The sequence below is a fragment of the Desmodus rotundus genome, chromosome 1 (assembly GCF_022682495.2).
Source record: "Desmodus rotundus isolate HL8 chromosome 1, HLdesRot8A.1, whole genome shotgun sequence".
Taxonomy (NCBI): Eukaryota; Metazoa; Chordata; class Mammalia; order Chiroptera; family Phyllostomidae; genus Desmodus; species Desmodus rotundus.
The window spans coordinates 90,920,562-90,936,783 of record NC_071387.1 but is presented as its reverse complement, the minus strand read 5'-3'; the positions used below and the strand labels follow the sequence as shown (position 1 = coordinate 90,936,783).

Here is a 16,222-nt window from a genome sequence, read left to right as displayed (position 1 = left end):
TAAGATAAAATGGGAACTCTGTTGGCTCATTTTATTGCGGATTCTTGATGTCTGGATCCAGGTAGGTTCTCACATGATTCCTTAAGAATCTGTCTCTTCCCATCTCCTGACTTTGCTCTCCTCTTTGGAGCCTGTTCTCTGACAGACTCTCCACAAAGGAGAAAAATGGTACCAGCAGCTCCAGAATTACATGGTCTTTAGCCCTTTTCTCTCAGAAAGAAACTCTCCTATGCTATACCCCTGAAACTAATACAAATAAGATTGATTGTAAACTATAATTGAAAAATTAAAAAATTTTAAAAATGATTAAATTAAATAATGAATATGGAAGAAAAAAAAAAGAAAGAAACTCTTATCTGGCATGAAGCATGCAGACTGCCCCAGAAAAGGATAGGATTGGCACTGTGGTGTTACCTGCATACATTGGCAATAACTTGGGTTCAGGGATATGGGGTACTCTGGCCAATTTGGATATTAGGTTTACCCCTTTTCAACGGGATTAGGGCCCCCCTGATTAACAACCATACCAGAATCACAAGAAATGGGGAAGGGGAATGTCCTGAAAGGAAAGGTTCAAGGCAGACAAACTTAAAGATACACATTTTCTAATCCTTATGGTGGTCATGTGGGGCACATGCTGTGGTTACTTCTGTTTTATAAATTATCAGTTTAAGGCCAAGAAAGGTTAAATATTTTGCCCAAGGTCATAGAGCTGGTGAGAGGCAGAGTTAGAATTCAACCCAAGATGCGCCCTCACTCTGCATGTGCCTCTCAGAAGCCACACTCTGACTCACGTCAGACTTTCTGTATATGGAAGAAGCGGTCTTTTGGATGCTGTCATCAGTGGGTGGGGTGCAGGTCAAGCTTTCCTGTTCACCTGATCTCCTTATTGAAGCTGTCATTTAAGGAATGAGTTATATGTTGGATTCCCCTGTCCCCTTGTAGTCAATGAGAGTGAAACTGCAGCCGGCATCCAGCTCCCAGCTCCCAGCATTCAGTCCTTTGATGCCTCCAACCGTGATCTCTCAGATGCTGCTACTCGACAATCCACACAAAGTAGGTTCTGGTATCTTTTAACACCAGGGAGATGGGGCACTGAACTGTGGGGTGGCAGCTTGGTACATGAACAGAGGCATATTGAGGTCTTGCTCTGAAGTCTCTGGTGTGGTTGGGAGTGGTGGTGGGTTGGTTCCTGCTAGAGTGTGTTTTCTTCTGAGGCTTATTGAAAGAATACCTGTGACCAGATTGTCGTAGCTGGGAACCAAGGGAGTGATACGGACTCTCCCTTATATGAGGAGTCTTCCTAAAGGATAATGCCTGTCTGTCGTCCTCAGCTGGTCTCTGAGCAGTGGTCCAACTTAGGATTGGACAAGTGGGAAAGGACTTGCAGAATGTGTGCCTAGCTCCCCTTGTGTTTTGGTCCCCAGGGGCCTAGGCCAGGGTGTTCTGTCACAGTTGTGTGAAGCCCTCCTTGGCTCAAGTTAACATGAATATACTTTCTTTGGTGACTACTGGATAGGGAAAGACTTGTAGTTTGTGCTTGTATCTCTGTTGCTCCTCGCTAATTTACCATCTTATATCTTTGCCCAGGAGCCCATCCGGTTACGATATAAGCTGACATTCAACCAGGGTGGACAGCCTTTCAGCGAAGTAGGAGAAGTGAAAGACTTTCCAGACCTGGCAGTCTTGGGTGCAGCCTAACTTTTCACAAGACACACCCTGCCATTCAAGTTTAGGCAGTGTTGCTTGTGCTGTCTACATAGGACTAATCATGGTGACCTAGTGCCAAGTGCCAAGGGTTCTGTCCTGATTCAGGCTCTGGATGCTAACCACCAACCTCTGACTTGTTCTGCAGATTGTGTGTGTATGTGTGTGTAAGTGCGTGTGTGGAGTTCAGGGGAGGGAGGAACAGAACTTGGGATATGGGCAGAATGGGAAGTGCTAAAGCATTTGTGATAACCACCTGCTACAATCATACCTGTTTCTGTATGTTTGGACACTGATCTCTGCTCAGGTTGGATGTTTTATAAGCCAAAGCTGTTGTTGTTTTCATGTATTATCTTTTCATTCATCCGCTCTGTGCCTTGTCAGCCTTTGAAAGTCTTGGTTGCTCCCAGGCTGCTATTCTCAGGGACCTTAAAAGGGACCTACCTAGCTGGTTTTGGGGCAGAGTATATCTTCTGGGGCATTCTCTTTTAAGAAAGACCTTGTCTCCATTTCCATTAGAGAATGCTGCTTGCAAGTGTTCCAGAATATCTTCTCAATGGAATGCTTGTTGCACTGTTTTCCATGTGAGGGCCTGCCACTAGACTAGAGGCCCACACCTGGTGGGCCAGTCATGTCCTTTACCACTGTGCCTTAGAATCACCCATAGATGGGCCCTCCAGGCCAGAGGGAAAAACAGATCCTAGGCCTTATTCAGGCCTCAGTTGCTGTGGGTTGTGCAGCCTATCTGGGTCCTTACTCAGGACCCTCATCTCCATCCTCATCCTCTTTAAAGGCATTTACCTAGAGAGCTCTTTGTGACACCACGCTAGTTATTGTGAATCATAGCTAACAGGCTCCCCTGGAATGCTGCTTTCACAACCCAAGATGAAGAACTGTGGTACAAATAGATATGAAAAGAGCTTAGCAGTGATTTAAGTGGTGACCAAATACAGAAAATCATTGAATAAATACCCGTGTAGCAAATATACTTTGTGGAGTTTTGAGTAAGTAGGAGCTGCAAAAGCCATTGCATTTAGAGATGATAGGCTTAAAGGGAACTGTCAACTATTGAGAAGGTAAGGAAGACTTCATGAAGAATGTGGAATCTTAACAACTGCTTCAGCAAAGAGAGAAGCCCTAGGGATCTGAACAACGCTGGAAAGAGATGTAGATTTTTGTTTTGAAGGAAAATTCAGGTGTACAATCCATACTTAGCACCTACAATGTGCTAGGCACTTTGTGCATGTTTTAGAAGTCCTGCTTGGCCTGATTGGTGGGAGAAGAAAGCTGACCTTGGCTATGATGGCCTGATGAAGGACTTTAAAATCCCCGCAGCTCACCTGTCTTGGCAGGATTCTACCTCAGAAACTATGAGGCTCTGTTTGGGGCTTTTTATTATGAAACCTGGCATTCTGTAGACTGATCTTTCAATATCTACATTTAGTTGGAAATCTGCCAACACTAATTGGTGGGAAAGGTGCTATAAAAAACAAGGTATGCTAATTTTTAAGCAAATGTGAAAACTCATAAATGATGGGGTGATTTCTTCATTTGGCCTAATGCACATAAGGTTCATTTTAATCTAAAGTTTCTTTTATGTTCACATGCTCTATATAGCTTTTATAGGCTCTAGCTATTTCATGGTCTATAATGACAATGTTGGCCTAGGAAGAATGTCCATCAAAATGCATGAATGAGGCTTACATGTGAAAGAGCCTTATCCTCTTGTCAGAGGTAACTTGTGTGTGTCTGAACATTCTTCTGTCTTCTGGCAGTGGTGCTCTGCTTAGGTGGACTTGGATAGGACAAGAGGGTTGGGGGTGGGGTCCTGAAAGTGGCCCTGATTTACATTATCAGTGCCTTCTAATTATCAAGTTCAGTGACCACTTAAAACTCAACTCTTATCCTCTTACTCAAGTATTTGACCAACTACTATGAAGCAGGTGCTGCTGTAGGCACTGTGGATACAGCAGTGACAGTCCTTGCCCTCCTGCATCTTCCTTGTTAGTGGAGAGAGGCAAGTCCCTATTACCCAGTAGAGGTGATCAGTAAGGCACTGATAATCAGTGTTTTCCCTGTTCTGAACTCCTCTTACCCCTAGTTCTTTACCTGCCTCTGTGCCTCTCCACTTGTCCCTGAAGTATGATGTTTTCCCAGGGCTTAGTCCTTAGGACTTTGCTAAGCACATCTGGGCATTTAACCTCTAGATGGGGCCTAGATTTCCATCTCAAGCTTCCACCTCTGTGCTGACATCAGATCCATGTTTTAAGCCAGCAGTGGATCTGTTTATCTTGAAGTTCCACTGTTGCCTCAAACTCCCAATGTTTAGAATGGAACCCGGCCGCCTCCTCGTTTCCACCTACATTTTTTATTTGAAAACATCTATCTGATCCTTCATGGATCCTTCATTCCTGCTCCATCCATTCCACTTAATACTCTTGTCTCTAGTGTTTATTTCTAAATATAACCACATCTTGCCCTCCCCTGCATTCACATTAGTCACCTGCCTCTCAGTTTTCTGAGCAGTGATACTTGCCACCACTAGAATTCTCTGACAATATGTGTAACTGATCCCTTGCTGAAAAATTCAGCATGATTCTTAATGTCTGCACCCACTGGCATCATCTGCCAAAAATAGAGCACATGTTCCACAGCCACAAGAAAGTTGGTCGTGTTTATTTTTTTTAAGAATATTTATTGATTTAAGAGAGAGAAACAGAAACATCGACTTGTTGTTCTACTTATTTATGCATTCATTGGTTGATTCTTGTATGTGCCTTGACTGGGAATTGAACCCTCAAGTTTGGTGTATTGGGACAGTACTAACCAATTGAGCTACCTGGACAGGTAATTAACAAAACATTACCTGTCATGTTTTTCATTTATTTATTTTTTAATTGTTGTTCAATTACAGTTGTCCCCATTTTTCCTCATTACTCTCCCCTTCCCTACCTATCCCCACCTCTCACATCCCACATTCAATCCTCCCCACCCCTTGTCTTTGTCCATGGTCCTTTATACATGTTCCTTAACCTGACTCTTCCCCTTCTTTTCCTGTTGTCCACCTCCTCCCTGCCCTCTGATCATTGTTAGTTTGTTCTTTATTTCCATGTCTCTGGTTCTGTTTTGCTCGCCTGTTTGTTTTGGTGATTATGTTCCACTTATAGGTGAGATAGCTGTCATGTTTTGATAATGTTTTCTCCTGTCCCTTTCCACACCTGCAGTTCACTCCTCCCTTTATTTCTTCAGTGAATGTAAAATGCTGCTTTATCTGTGTGTCACTGAGAGTAAATGGGCAATGGAGAGAGTAAATGTTGAAAACAGGATAAATGACTTAAGAACTTCTTCAAAGAAAGATGAATTTTACCCACTAAAAATAATGTAAATTGAGAGAATACAAAAGGTAGAAAGCAAAGGTGATATTCTAAAGTGTAAGGAGTGCTGGACTACTACAGTGTTTACAAGTCACAATTTTTTTTTAATCCTCACCTGAGGATATGCTTACTGATTTTAGAGCAAGAGGAAGGGGGTGAGAGAGAGACAAACATCAATGTGAGACAGAAACATGGATCAGTTGCCTCGTGTGCACCCTGAGTGGGGATTGAACCTGCAACCCAGGTATGTGCCCTGGCCAGGAATTGAACCCTCAACCATTTTGGTGTACAGGATGACGCTCCCACAAACTGAATCACCTGACCAGGGCACAAGTCACAAATTCTTTAAATATATTCCAATATAGAAGACATCCAGCCCCCAAATAGAAAATTCTGTCAATTAGGAGTCCCTTTAAAAAAAAAAAAAAAAAAAAAAAAACTAAGAAAAGGGTAAGATCGTGTCCTGGAAAGCTAGGTATGGTTGGTTGGTTTGTTTTTTCTTTTTTTTAAAGGTATGGTTTGACACCTTATCTGGAAAGAGGTGGAGCCAAGTAGGGACAAAGCAGGGAGTGTCCTTGATAAGATCGTACAGTTAACACACGATGTTAGCTGGAATGAAAAGAGCCAGGCCTTTTGCTGCCCTTATTCAAGGCAGTCCCAATTCTACCACGCTTATTTGGATAAAGCTTGCATTTTAAAAAGCATGAGCATTTGCCTTGACTGGTGTGGCTCAGTGGGTTGAGTGTCATGCCTCAAACTGAAAGGTCACTGGTTCCATTCCTGGTCAAGGTACATGCCTGGGTTGCTGGCCAGAGACCCCGGTTGGGGTGTGCAAGAGGCAACAGATCAATGTTCCTTGCACATTGATGTTTCTCGCACATGGATGTTTCTCTCTCTTTCCCTCTCTCTAAAAATAAAAATCTTTAAAAAAAATGAGCATTTTGTTCCTTCGATTTTCTTGAATATTTCATCTCACTTCTAGAGGTTATTTTTAAAATTGATACAAGCCTTCTTAAAGTTGAGGTCTTCTGAAGCCCCCAACAGTTTATTTTTATTTTTTTAAAGACTTTGTTTATTTTTAGAGAGAGGAGAAGGGAGGAGAAAGGGAGTGACATCAGTGGGTTGCCTCTCGAATGCAAATGGAGACCTGGCCCACAACCCACACATGTGCCCTGACCAAGAATCAAACTGGTGACCTTTGGTTCACAAGCTGATGCTCAATTCACCAAGTCACACCACCCAGGGTTCACAATTCATTTACTGTTTGCTCTTGGCCTGTCTGCCTAGCTTCCATACAGGAATAGACTTGACTTGCTCATAAGTATTTAATGTTTAAAATTTTGGTGAGGTTCAAATTAATACTGAGACAAAGTAGACACCAAAAAAGTTACAATCATCTTGTATTTCTGTAACAAGAAACTTAAAAATCATTAAGAATGTTCTATTCACAATAGCACTGAAATCAGTACTATACTTTGGAATAAATTTAACAAAAAAGTACAAGACTTTTATAATGTACAAGTACAAGATATTGCTGGGAGAAAGAAGATCTAAATTAGAGGTCCTCAACCAGGGGTGACTAAACTGGAGGACACTTGGCAACGTATGGAGACATTTTTGGTTGTCACAACTTAGCGGAGGGTTGCTACTGGCCTCTAGTGGGTTGAGGCCGGGAATGCAGCTACACACGGTACAATGCATAGGACAGCTCTCTGCAACAAATTTGTTGGCCCTGAGTGAGTCAATAGCACCAAGGTTGAAAATCCTGATCTTAATAAGTGGGGAGGCATTTCATGTTCATGTATTGGAAGACAATATTGTCAAGATATCAATTCTCAAATTGATCTACAAATACAATGTAGTCCCTATTCCAGCAGCACTTTTTTTTTTTTTTTTTGGTAGAAATTGATAAGCTGATCACATGATGTGCTGTAAGTGGAAATGCACAGGGTCTCAAGTAGCAAAATAATTTTTTAAAAGAACAAAGTGGGAAGACTTAAACTTGTATGAACTACAGTAATAAAGACAGCTTGGGTATTCGTACAAGAATAGACAGAAAACAGAATTCAGAGTCCAGAAACACTTACACTTTTGTCACTTGATTTTTGACAAAGATACAAAGGCAATTCAGTAGAGAAAGAAAAGTCTTTTCAACAAATGGTCCTGGGATAATTCTATGTCTGCTCATACATACAAATGAATGTAGACCTTTACCTCATACCATACCCAGCCCCCCAAAATGAGCTCAAATTGGATCATAGACCTAAATGTAGGAGCTAAAACTTCTAAGATTTCTGGAAGAAAATTAGGAAAAATTCTTCATGATTTTGAGTTAGGTAGAGTTTTTCCCTGCTTCTTGAATATCATTTTTAAACTAATTTTTTAAAAGTACAGTTGACATGTGTTTTAGCTGTACAATATAGTAATTAGACATTTATATAACTTACAAAGTAAGTGAATCTAGCACCAATAAATCTAGCACCTACCTGGCACCATAGTTAATTCCCTGTTTTACTTTACATCCCCATGACTATTTTGTGACTGCCAATTTGTACTTAATCCCTTCACCTTTTCCACCCATCCCACTACCTCTCCTTAGATACGACAAAAAAGTATGATCCATAAGGGAAAAAGTGATAATGGTCAAAAAAAACTTATGCATCTCAAAAGACACCATTAAGAAAGTGAAAAGGCAAACTACAGATTGGAAGAAAATATTTACAAACCATATCCTTAATAAAGGAATTATATACAGTATATGTAATGAACTTTAACAGCTCAGTAATATGAAAATAAGTCCATTTTGGAATTGGACAGAAGATTTGATTAAACATTTCACCAAAGATGTAATGATGGCTAATAAGCAGATGAAAAGATGTTTAATATCATTTGTTATGAGGGAAATTCAAGTTAAAGCAACTGAGAGACCTAGGTAGGCCTAGGAGGAATGGATAATCACCAGGCAGGAAAACTGTACTGTGGGAAACTAGCCTGGGAAAATGCCTGCCTGGGAAATTGCCTGTTGACCCTACCCAGGACATACAGATGCTTGGCTAAGATTGGGGTCTGGGGTAGGCCGATCCAGCATAACAGCATGCAGCTTTAACTGGAGCCTGACAAGATGTATCAAGAACAATGGTCAGCAGAAATAGTACCCAGCAACCAGCTCTAGCCAATTAGACTCTGACACCCCAACCAGTTACCCTTTGTGGGTTTTTGCACTTTAAAACTCTGCCCTAAGAGCAACCGAGCGAGTCATAACCTCCCTTGGTTGGCTCCCCAACCTCCCTTGGTTGGCTTCACTTTTCCTCTTATTTCCCGCTAATAAACCCTGCTCCTTAGCTCACTGCGTCTGTCTGGTTTCTTGAGCGACTCCGACCTAACAGCAACAATGACTTAAGCAAATATTGGGGAGGCTGTAGAGAAACAAACCCTCTTACATTATCTGATTGATGGTAATATAAAATGGTATAGGCACTCTTGATAAATTTAGCAGTTTGTTAAATTTATCTTAAAATCTATCAGTTACACTCCTAGGAATCCAAAAGTAATGAAAATGCCCAAAGACATGTGAATGTTCATAGCAGAGTTATTCATGAATGTCAATGTCCATCAACTGGTGAAGGAATAAAATGCCAAATCCACACAGTGGATTATTATTTAGCAGCAGGAACAAACTACTGATACATGGTGCAACATGGACCACCAAAACATGCTCAGTGAAAGAAACCAAATGCAAAAGGCTACACAGTGTATGATTCCATGTATTTGAAGTGTCCAGAAAGGCAAATTTATAGAGACAGCAAATCAGTGGTTTCCGAGGACTGGGGGTGGGAGCAGAGGTGGGCAGCAAGGAACTTTTTGAGTAATGGAAATGTTCTTGTGGAGATGGTACAACCCTAAATTTACTGAAAATCACTGAATTGTGTACTTGCCATGGATGATTTTTTATGTCCTATAAATTTATTACTCAATAAACCTGTTTTTAAAGTGTCAGTTGGTTGGGGAGGGAATGGGCATGTTAGAGGTAACTAAGGCTTCTGAGCAAGACCTGGGGCTTGATCAGTTTGCACCTACAGAGCTAGTGTACCAGCTTTCCTAATTTGTGGATTTAGGTCTTCCAGAAACAGCAAAAGTATTTACAGCTGTACACCAGGGATTTTTTTGTTTCCTCCCTGGTTGGTGTGGCTCAGTGGCCTGAGCGCAGGCCTGGGAACAGAAATGCCATTTCTGTTGATTCCCCATCACGGCACAGGCCTGGGTTTTGGGCCAAGTCCTCCGTTGGAGGTGAGAGAGAAGCAGCCGATCTCGCACAGGATATTTCTGCCCCTCTCTTTTACCCTCCCTTCCCCTTCTCCAAAAATAAAATATTCAAAAAATAAAATTTTGTTTCCTCTGACAAAATGAAACCAGAAAAGACACCAGCGTTCCAGCTGCCTGTCACTACCAAACCCGATAGCGTTTGAATCTTTATGGGCACTTTATTCAGATGGCCGGCGATCTGGGATGGCGGGTTCATACCCTAACAGACCATCCTCCCTTTTCTTTCCAGGTCAGACTTTTTATAACAGGGAATAAACAAGGTGCAGTGAGGGGTTTTGAAATTCAGGGAGGATTAGGTAGAAGAAACTGCAACATTCCTGTCCTGGGCAGTTAGCCATTCTCAGGGGCCGGTGGTCCTCTGCGGCTCCCTGAAACACATTGGCTGGGATGCCTCCCCTCAGCCCCAGGCAGTAATCTTTACCCCTGCCCCAGGAGATGAGCTGTTTTCCAAGGATCCAGGACGGGCCTTATCTGTAGTTTCTGGGACAAAAGCTTTAACATATACATTACTTGCTTGGCTTATAACTTTTTACCTTAAACTAAAATTTTCCAACTCTTGAGTTCCCTATCAAAAGGAGAGAGACCCTTCCAGGTTGAGTCTCCTTTCTGAGGTGTCCACATGGTTTTCAACTGGGGGAAGCAGTGTGTTGCAGACGGGGGAGTTCTAGTGTGGTGTCTCAGGAAAGGTCAGGAGGTCAATGTGGCCAGAGTGAAGGGACAAGAATGGAAGAGTGCTGGGCAGAGGCCAAGCCGTCTGTCCCTCTGTCCCCTGTGAAGTACGGTGGTGTTCAGGCTGCCGGAGTTCAAATCTCTGCACTGCCACTTTCTAGCTACCTAACCGGCTATCTTCCTATCTCTGAACTGGCTGCCAGCTTCCGCTCTTTGTCTTTACATAGGGGACAGGAATAGTACTCTCGGGACATCTGTAATGCTAAACGAGCGCCCCAGTTAGCGCAAGGAGCGTTTCCCATACCAAGCTCCAGCCTCCCCCTACCCGCCTAGCGGCTCCGGCCCTTGCCGTGGTCACAGCCATCTACTTCCGGGGGAAGTACGGCGAGCGACGAGGGCCATTCCCGGATATCGACTTCGGATTGGTGACAAAGAGTGGTGTTTGGATGAGGTGCTGCGCTCTCTCTCGCAGGGCAACCCCCCGGCGCTGAGGTGGCTAGGCCATGGACTACTCCCGGTTCCTGGCTGAGGACTTCGACGTGAAGGAGTGGATCAACGCGGCCTTCAGGGCGGGCCCCAAGGAGGCGGCGGCGGGGAAAGCGGACGGGCACGCGGCCACTCTGGTGATGAAGCTGCAGTTGTTCATCCAAGAGGTGAACCACGCCGTGGAGGGTGAGCGGCGGGGCTCAGGGTATTGGGGCCCGTGCTGGACTGTGGGTGTCGGCGCTTCCCGCATCGGCCTCGACATGCTGGCCGAACAGGGACTGCAACCGTCTTTTAAGGGTCGTTAATGATAAAAAAATAATACCAGCAGCCATTCCAAGAACTCCTTGACGTGATTTTTTAATTTGTTGTATTTTATTAAGCCATTGGATTTACAAGTTACCTTGTTCTTCTCATGTTCTGTTTTTACAGAGAAACCCAAGGTATTTTTCCAACAGAGTAGTTTTTGTGGTGACTCCTTGACTCTTTATTTTAATTTTTTATTCTATTACATTTGTCCGAGTTTTTCCCGCTTTATCCTACTCCGCCCAGCCCACCCCCGCTCCCACAGTCTATCCCCACACCATTGTCCATGTCCATGGGTCATTCATGCATGTTCTTTGACTAGTTCCTCGGTGTGATTTTAATCCACCGTATGTTTGTTAGGTGCGCCCTGCAGGCCAGTCTCCCTGCGAGGCCTGGTGGGGAAGACGAGGTCAGCAGGCTGCCCATTGGAATTGGGTCCAGTAAATAGACCTTTTTAACAAAAATTAGGGAAGAGGGACACTTACTTCCCTTCAAATTCTTTATTGTACTTGGCATCTTTTACTAATTATTGAGCATCTACTGTGTGTGTTTCAAGACATGGGCACTGGGAATGAAAAGTGCCCCCCTGACGGAGCTTGCTGCCTTGTGGGGACCATGTGTAAACCGATTACAGTGAGGTGTGGCTTTACTGGGCCTGAAACCGGGAGCTGTGGAGGCTGGAAGAGGGTCCACTTACTTCCTGTCACAGAAGACTTCATGGGGGGGGGTGTGGGGGGGACTCAGGCGTTAATAGCAAATATTTGAGTCCTTGGTATGTCAGTCACTGTTTTAAGTGCTGTATATGTATTAAATAAATGGTTCTCAACCAGGGGTGGTAATGCCTGTTCCTTTCCCCGGAATATTTTGAAATTGGTGGGAGTTTTTTCAGTTGTTGAAATGGGGAGAATATAGCAAAGATGGATGGTGATGCTTAATGCCCACAATGAAGGGCATGTCCTGAACAATGGTGAAATGCCCTGGCCACAATGTTAATAGTGCCTTTATGGGCGTGATTATCTAATTTAAGTCAGATTCCTACTTTGTAGTTGTAGAAACTGCAGCTGAGAGAAGTAACTTGTCTAGCATCATGTTGCTAATGAATGAAGAAGTCTGGAATTGAAACCAGGTGACTGGTTGCAGAGCCCAGGCTTTTATCCAATATATGTACTTTGGAGCTAGTCCTAGCCAGTCCAGAGAAGGGTGAGAGGTTCAAACAGAGCTTCATCAATAATATCACTAAATATTAGTCATCATCATCATCATTATTATTAGAAGATCACATTTTCCTGGGAGAGACTTCTGCTGGAGATAAGGCAGGAAAGTAGGCTGGGATCAAACTATGAAAGGCCTTTTTGGCCTTGATGGATGAAACTGTGGGTTTCATCCATCATCAGGGAGAAGCTTTCGGAGGTTTAAAGCTTTATGTTTATGGAAGACCGGAAAAGGGACCAAGTGTCCAGTGAAGAGAAGTCACTGCAGATGTTCTAGCACGAGAGGGAGAGGGCCTTCATCTGGAGGATTGATTTGCTCATTTACTCAGTCAGCAAATATTCAGTATTTATTGGGCACAAACTCTTTTCCCAGGTCTCAAGACATACTGTTGAACAAGACCCAGTCTTAGGTTGGAGAGGTTGGTAGGGATCACTCAGGATTTGAATGTCACATTAAAGAGTTTGGAATTTATTTAAAACAAGTGTAACGTGAAGGCAGTGGAAGATTTTTTAAGCAGAGGAGTGACACAGTTTGACAATGTCCCCATTCTGGGGGCTATTGCTGAGGTTCAGAAGAGGGATGATAGTGGCTTGAACTGGGGTTATGGCGGTGGAGATGGTGAGAAATGGTTAGATTTAAGGCATTAAGAGGAAGAAAGGGGAGAATTTGCTGATGGGTTCAAATGAGGTCTGAGAAGGAGAGAAAATGAAGAATAAGGGAAGATTCTTGACCTGAGTAACTGTGGGTGGAGGTACCAGACAAAGTAACATTGAGAGAACTTACAATAAACCTGCAATTATCCACTGTTTGGATGCTACAATTAACATTTTACTGTTCTTTTTTTTTTAATATATTTATTGATTATGCTATTACAGGTGTCCCATTCCCCCCCACTCCACTCCATCCTGCCCACCCCCTCCCTCATTCCCCCCCCCATAGTTCATGTCCATGGGTCATACTTATAAGTTCTTTGGCTTCTACATTTCCTACACTATTTTTACCCTCCCCCTGTCTATTTTCCACCTATCATCTATGCTACTTATTCTCTGTACCTTTACCCCCCTCCCCCTCCCTCTCCCTTATTGACAACCCTCATGTTCTAGTTGTTTGCCTAGTTTGCTCTCATTTTTGTTTTATGTGTGGCCGTTAATAACTGTGAGTTTGCTGTCATTTTTACTGTTCCTATTTTTGATCTTCTTTTTCTTAGGTAACTCCCTTTAACATTTCATATAATAAGGGCTTGGTGATGATGAGCTTCTTTAACTTGACCTTATCTGAGAAGCACTTTATTTTCCCTTCCATTCTAAATGATAGCTTTGCTGGATACAGTAATCTTGGATGTAGGTCCTTGCGTTTAATCTTGGGTAATGTAATTATGATGTGCCTTGGTGTGTTCCTCCTTGGGTCCAGCTTCTTTGGGACTCTCTGAGCTTCCTGGACTTCCCGGAAGTCTATTTCCTTTGCCAGATTGGGAAAGTTCTCCATTATTTGTTCAAATAAGTTTTCAATTTTTTGTTCTTCCTCTTCTCCTTCTGGCACCCCTATAATTCGGATGTTGGAACGTTTCAAGGTGTCCTGGAGGTTCCTGAGCCTCTCCTCATTTTTCCAAGTTCTCGTTTCTTCATTCTTTTCTGGTTGGATGTTTCTTTCTTCCTTCTGGTCCATACCATTGATTTGAGTCCCAGTTTCCTTCTCATCACTATTGGTTCCCTGTACATTTTCCTTTGTTTCTCTTAGCATAGGCTTCATTTTTTCATCTGTTTTTCAAACAGATTCAACCAAGTCTGTGAGCATATTGATAACCAGTGCTTTGAACTGTGCGTCCGATAGGTTGGCTATCTCTTCGTCGCTTAGTTGTATTTTTTCTGGAGCTTTGAAGTGTTCTGTCATTTGGGCCATTTTTTTTGTTTGTTTGTCTTGGCGTGTCTGTTACTTTAAGGGGCGGAGCCTTAGGTGTTCCCCGGGGCGGGGTGATGCTGGTCGCTGCACTGTGACACTGTACGTGGGGGAGGGGCCGAGTGGGAGCAATGGCGCCCGCCTCACTCTCCTCCGGATTTCAATCTTTCACTCCGCTACCCACAATCAAACTGGGCCCCTCTGGTGCTGGTTCCCGAGTAAGTGGGCCTGTGCACACTCTAGGCCCCTGTGGGTCTCTCCAACGACCTCTCCTGTGAGGCTGGGAGTCTCTCCTGCTGCCGCCCCAACCCCCAGGGGCGCTTTCAATCAGAGGTTTGAGGCTTTATTTCCCGGAGCTGGAGCCCTGGGTTGCGCAGTCTGCTTCGCTCCCCGCCGTTCCTCTGGTTTATCTGTGGGCGAATGTGGTGCCGCAGGGTGCTACCCGCCACTCTGCCCCGCTCTCCGCCTCTGCGTCTGGCCCTCTGGGTTTATCTGTGCAAATGTGGGGCCGCAGGGTCTGCTAGTGCTTGGACTGCCTGCGCCATTTGTCCCACACTCCGCCAGTCTCAGTCCCGCCACAGCCACGCGAGTCCTCTCCACCTCGGTGCCCATCTCCGCCCCTCCTACCAGTCTGGATGCATTTTTATTTTTCTATTTCCTCGGTGTCGGTCCCCCTTGCTGTTCGATTCTCTGTCAGTTCTGGTTGTGCGAGGAGGCGCAGTGTGTCTACCTACGCCGCCATCTTGGTTCCTCCCCCATTTTACTGTTCTTTATCACAAATCCATTTACCCCTTGATCCATCTCATTTTTTGATGTACATTTCAAAATAAGTTGGAGACATCATTACACTTAACCCTAAACATTTCGGTTAGAACCGTAATCATTATCATTAGAATTCAGTATTTGTTTACAGCTCTTGTTTTTATTAGATAAAATTTACATAGTGTGAAACACATGGATCTTACCCGATGAACTGATGAGTTTTCACAAGTGTATAACTAGTATAACTCAGACCTCCCTAAGATAGAGAATGTTACCACCACAAAAAAATGCTCTCATACCTCTTTGCAGTGAAGTCTGACCCTTTTCCTCCCAGAGACAGCCCCTGGAAGTGATAGTTTTAAAATGGATACAAGAGTGGAGTGCATTTTTCGGGTCCGTAGAGAAGAGAAAAGGTACCCACCCAGGGAACCAGCCAGTCCTGAAGCGTGACTCTGAGGCTTAGCAATTGGAGACCAGGCTGGGGCCATAGCAGCACTCTTAAAAGTCAGTGAAGTCTCTGTGCATTTAAGAAATCTTTGTGTGTTCTGTCTTTGTTTTCTTAGGCTTAGAACCTTACCTGGGGTCAGTGGTGGAAACAGGTTGTTATTTAAGGCAGAGCTGGATGAACAGGTTCCTGAAGTGCATCTTCAAGATGTGAAGGTCTGTTCAGGCCACTGATGGAGCAGAAGACTCTGGGCTTCTTTGGTTGATTCCTCGTTAAAGGGTTAAAGGGTTCTATGTCCTTAACCCTTCCTTTCCTTCCATATAATATATCTTGGTCTGAAAATGTATTCAAATTTTATTTTACACTTGAGACATTAAAAATATGCTGATTCCTTGGTCTCACTTGATCTACCAGACATACTAATAGGAATCTCTGGATAGTGGCCTAGGGACCATCATTTTAACTTCACTGCAGCTGGTTCTGGTGGTCTGCAGATACACACACACACACACACACACACACACGTGTATATATATATATTTTAAGATTTTTTAAAATTTATTTTTAAAGAGAGGAGAAGGGAGGGAGAAAAAGAGGGAGAGAAACATCAGTGTGTGGTTGCCTCTTACGTGCCCCCCACTGGGAACCTGACCTGTAACCCAGGCATGTGCCCTGGCTGGGAATCAAACCAGTGACTCTTTGGTTCGCAGGCTGGTGCTGAATCCCCTGAGCCACACCAGCCAGGGCTAGACTATATTTTGAAAAGACTGTGTAAGGCTTGGTTTCAGCTCTGTGAAATCTTGGGCAAGTTACCTAACCTCTGAGCCTCAGTTTTCTTATCTGTGAGAGGTGGCTGCATGCCCTGGCTGGTGTGGCTCAGTGGATTGAGCACCAGCCTGTGAACCAAAAGATCTCCACTTCAATTTCTTGTTACGGCACTTGCCTGGGTTGTAGGCCCGGTCCCTAGTTGGGAGTGTGCAAGAGGCAGCCATTCCATGTTTCTCTTACACATTGATGTTTCTCTCCCTCTTTTTCTCTCTAAAAA

At 43.8% G+C, this 16,222-nt stretch overlaps 2 protein-coding genes across 5 annotated transcripts in view; both read left to right on the top strand.

The window, feature by feature from the left end:
* Nucleotides 1-8,422, top strand: part of GGA2 (golgi associated, gamma adaptin ear containing, ARF binding protein 2) — a 37,261-nt gene extending 28,839 nt beyond the window's left edge. For all 3 annotated transcript variants that reach the window (XM_053926050.2, XM_053926052.2, XM_053926055.2), the window contains 2 exons: nt 946-1,056; nt 1,591-8,422. In XM_053926050.2, coding sequence (XP_053782025.1) covers nt 946-1,056; nt 1,591-1,701 — 222 coding nt within the window. In that variant the 3' untranslated portion in view covers nt 1,702-8,422. The remainder of the gene's footprint in view (nt 1-945; nt 1,057-1,590) is intronic.
* Nucleotides 8,423-10,471: 2,049 nt separating this feature from the next.
* The window catches only part of COG7 (component of oligomeric golgi complex 7), a 63,120-nt gene continuing 57,369 nt past the window's right edge, over nt 10,472-16,222 (top strand). Inside the window, exon 1 of one of the 2 annotated variants that reach the window (XM_024560363.4) lies at nt 10,472-10,745. In XM_024560363.4, the coding sequence (XP_024416131.2) occupies nt 10,577-10,745 (169 nt within the window). In that variant the 5' untranslated portion in view covers nt 10,472-10,576. The remainder of the gene's footprint in view (nt 10,746-16,222) is intronic. The other variant, XM_024560364.3, reaches the window with a different exon arrangement.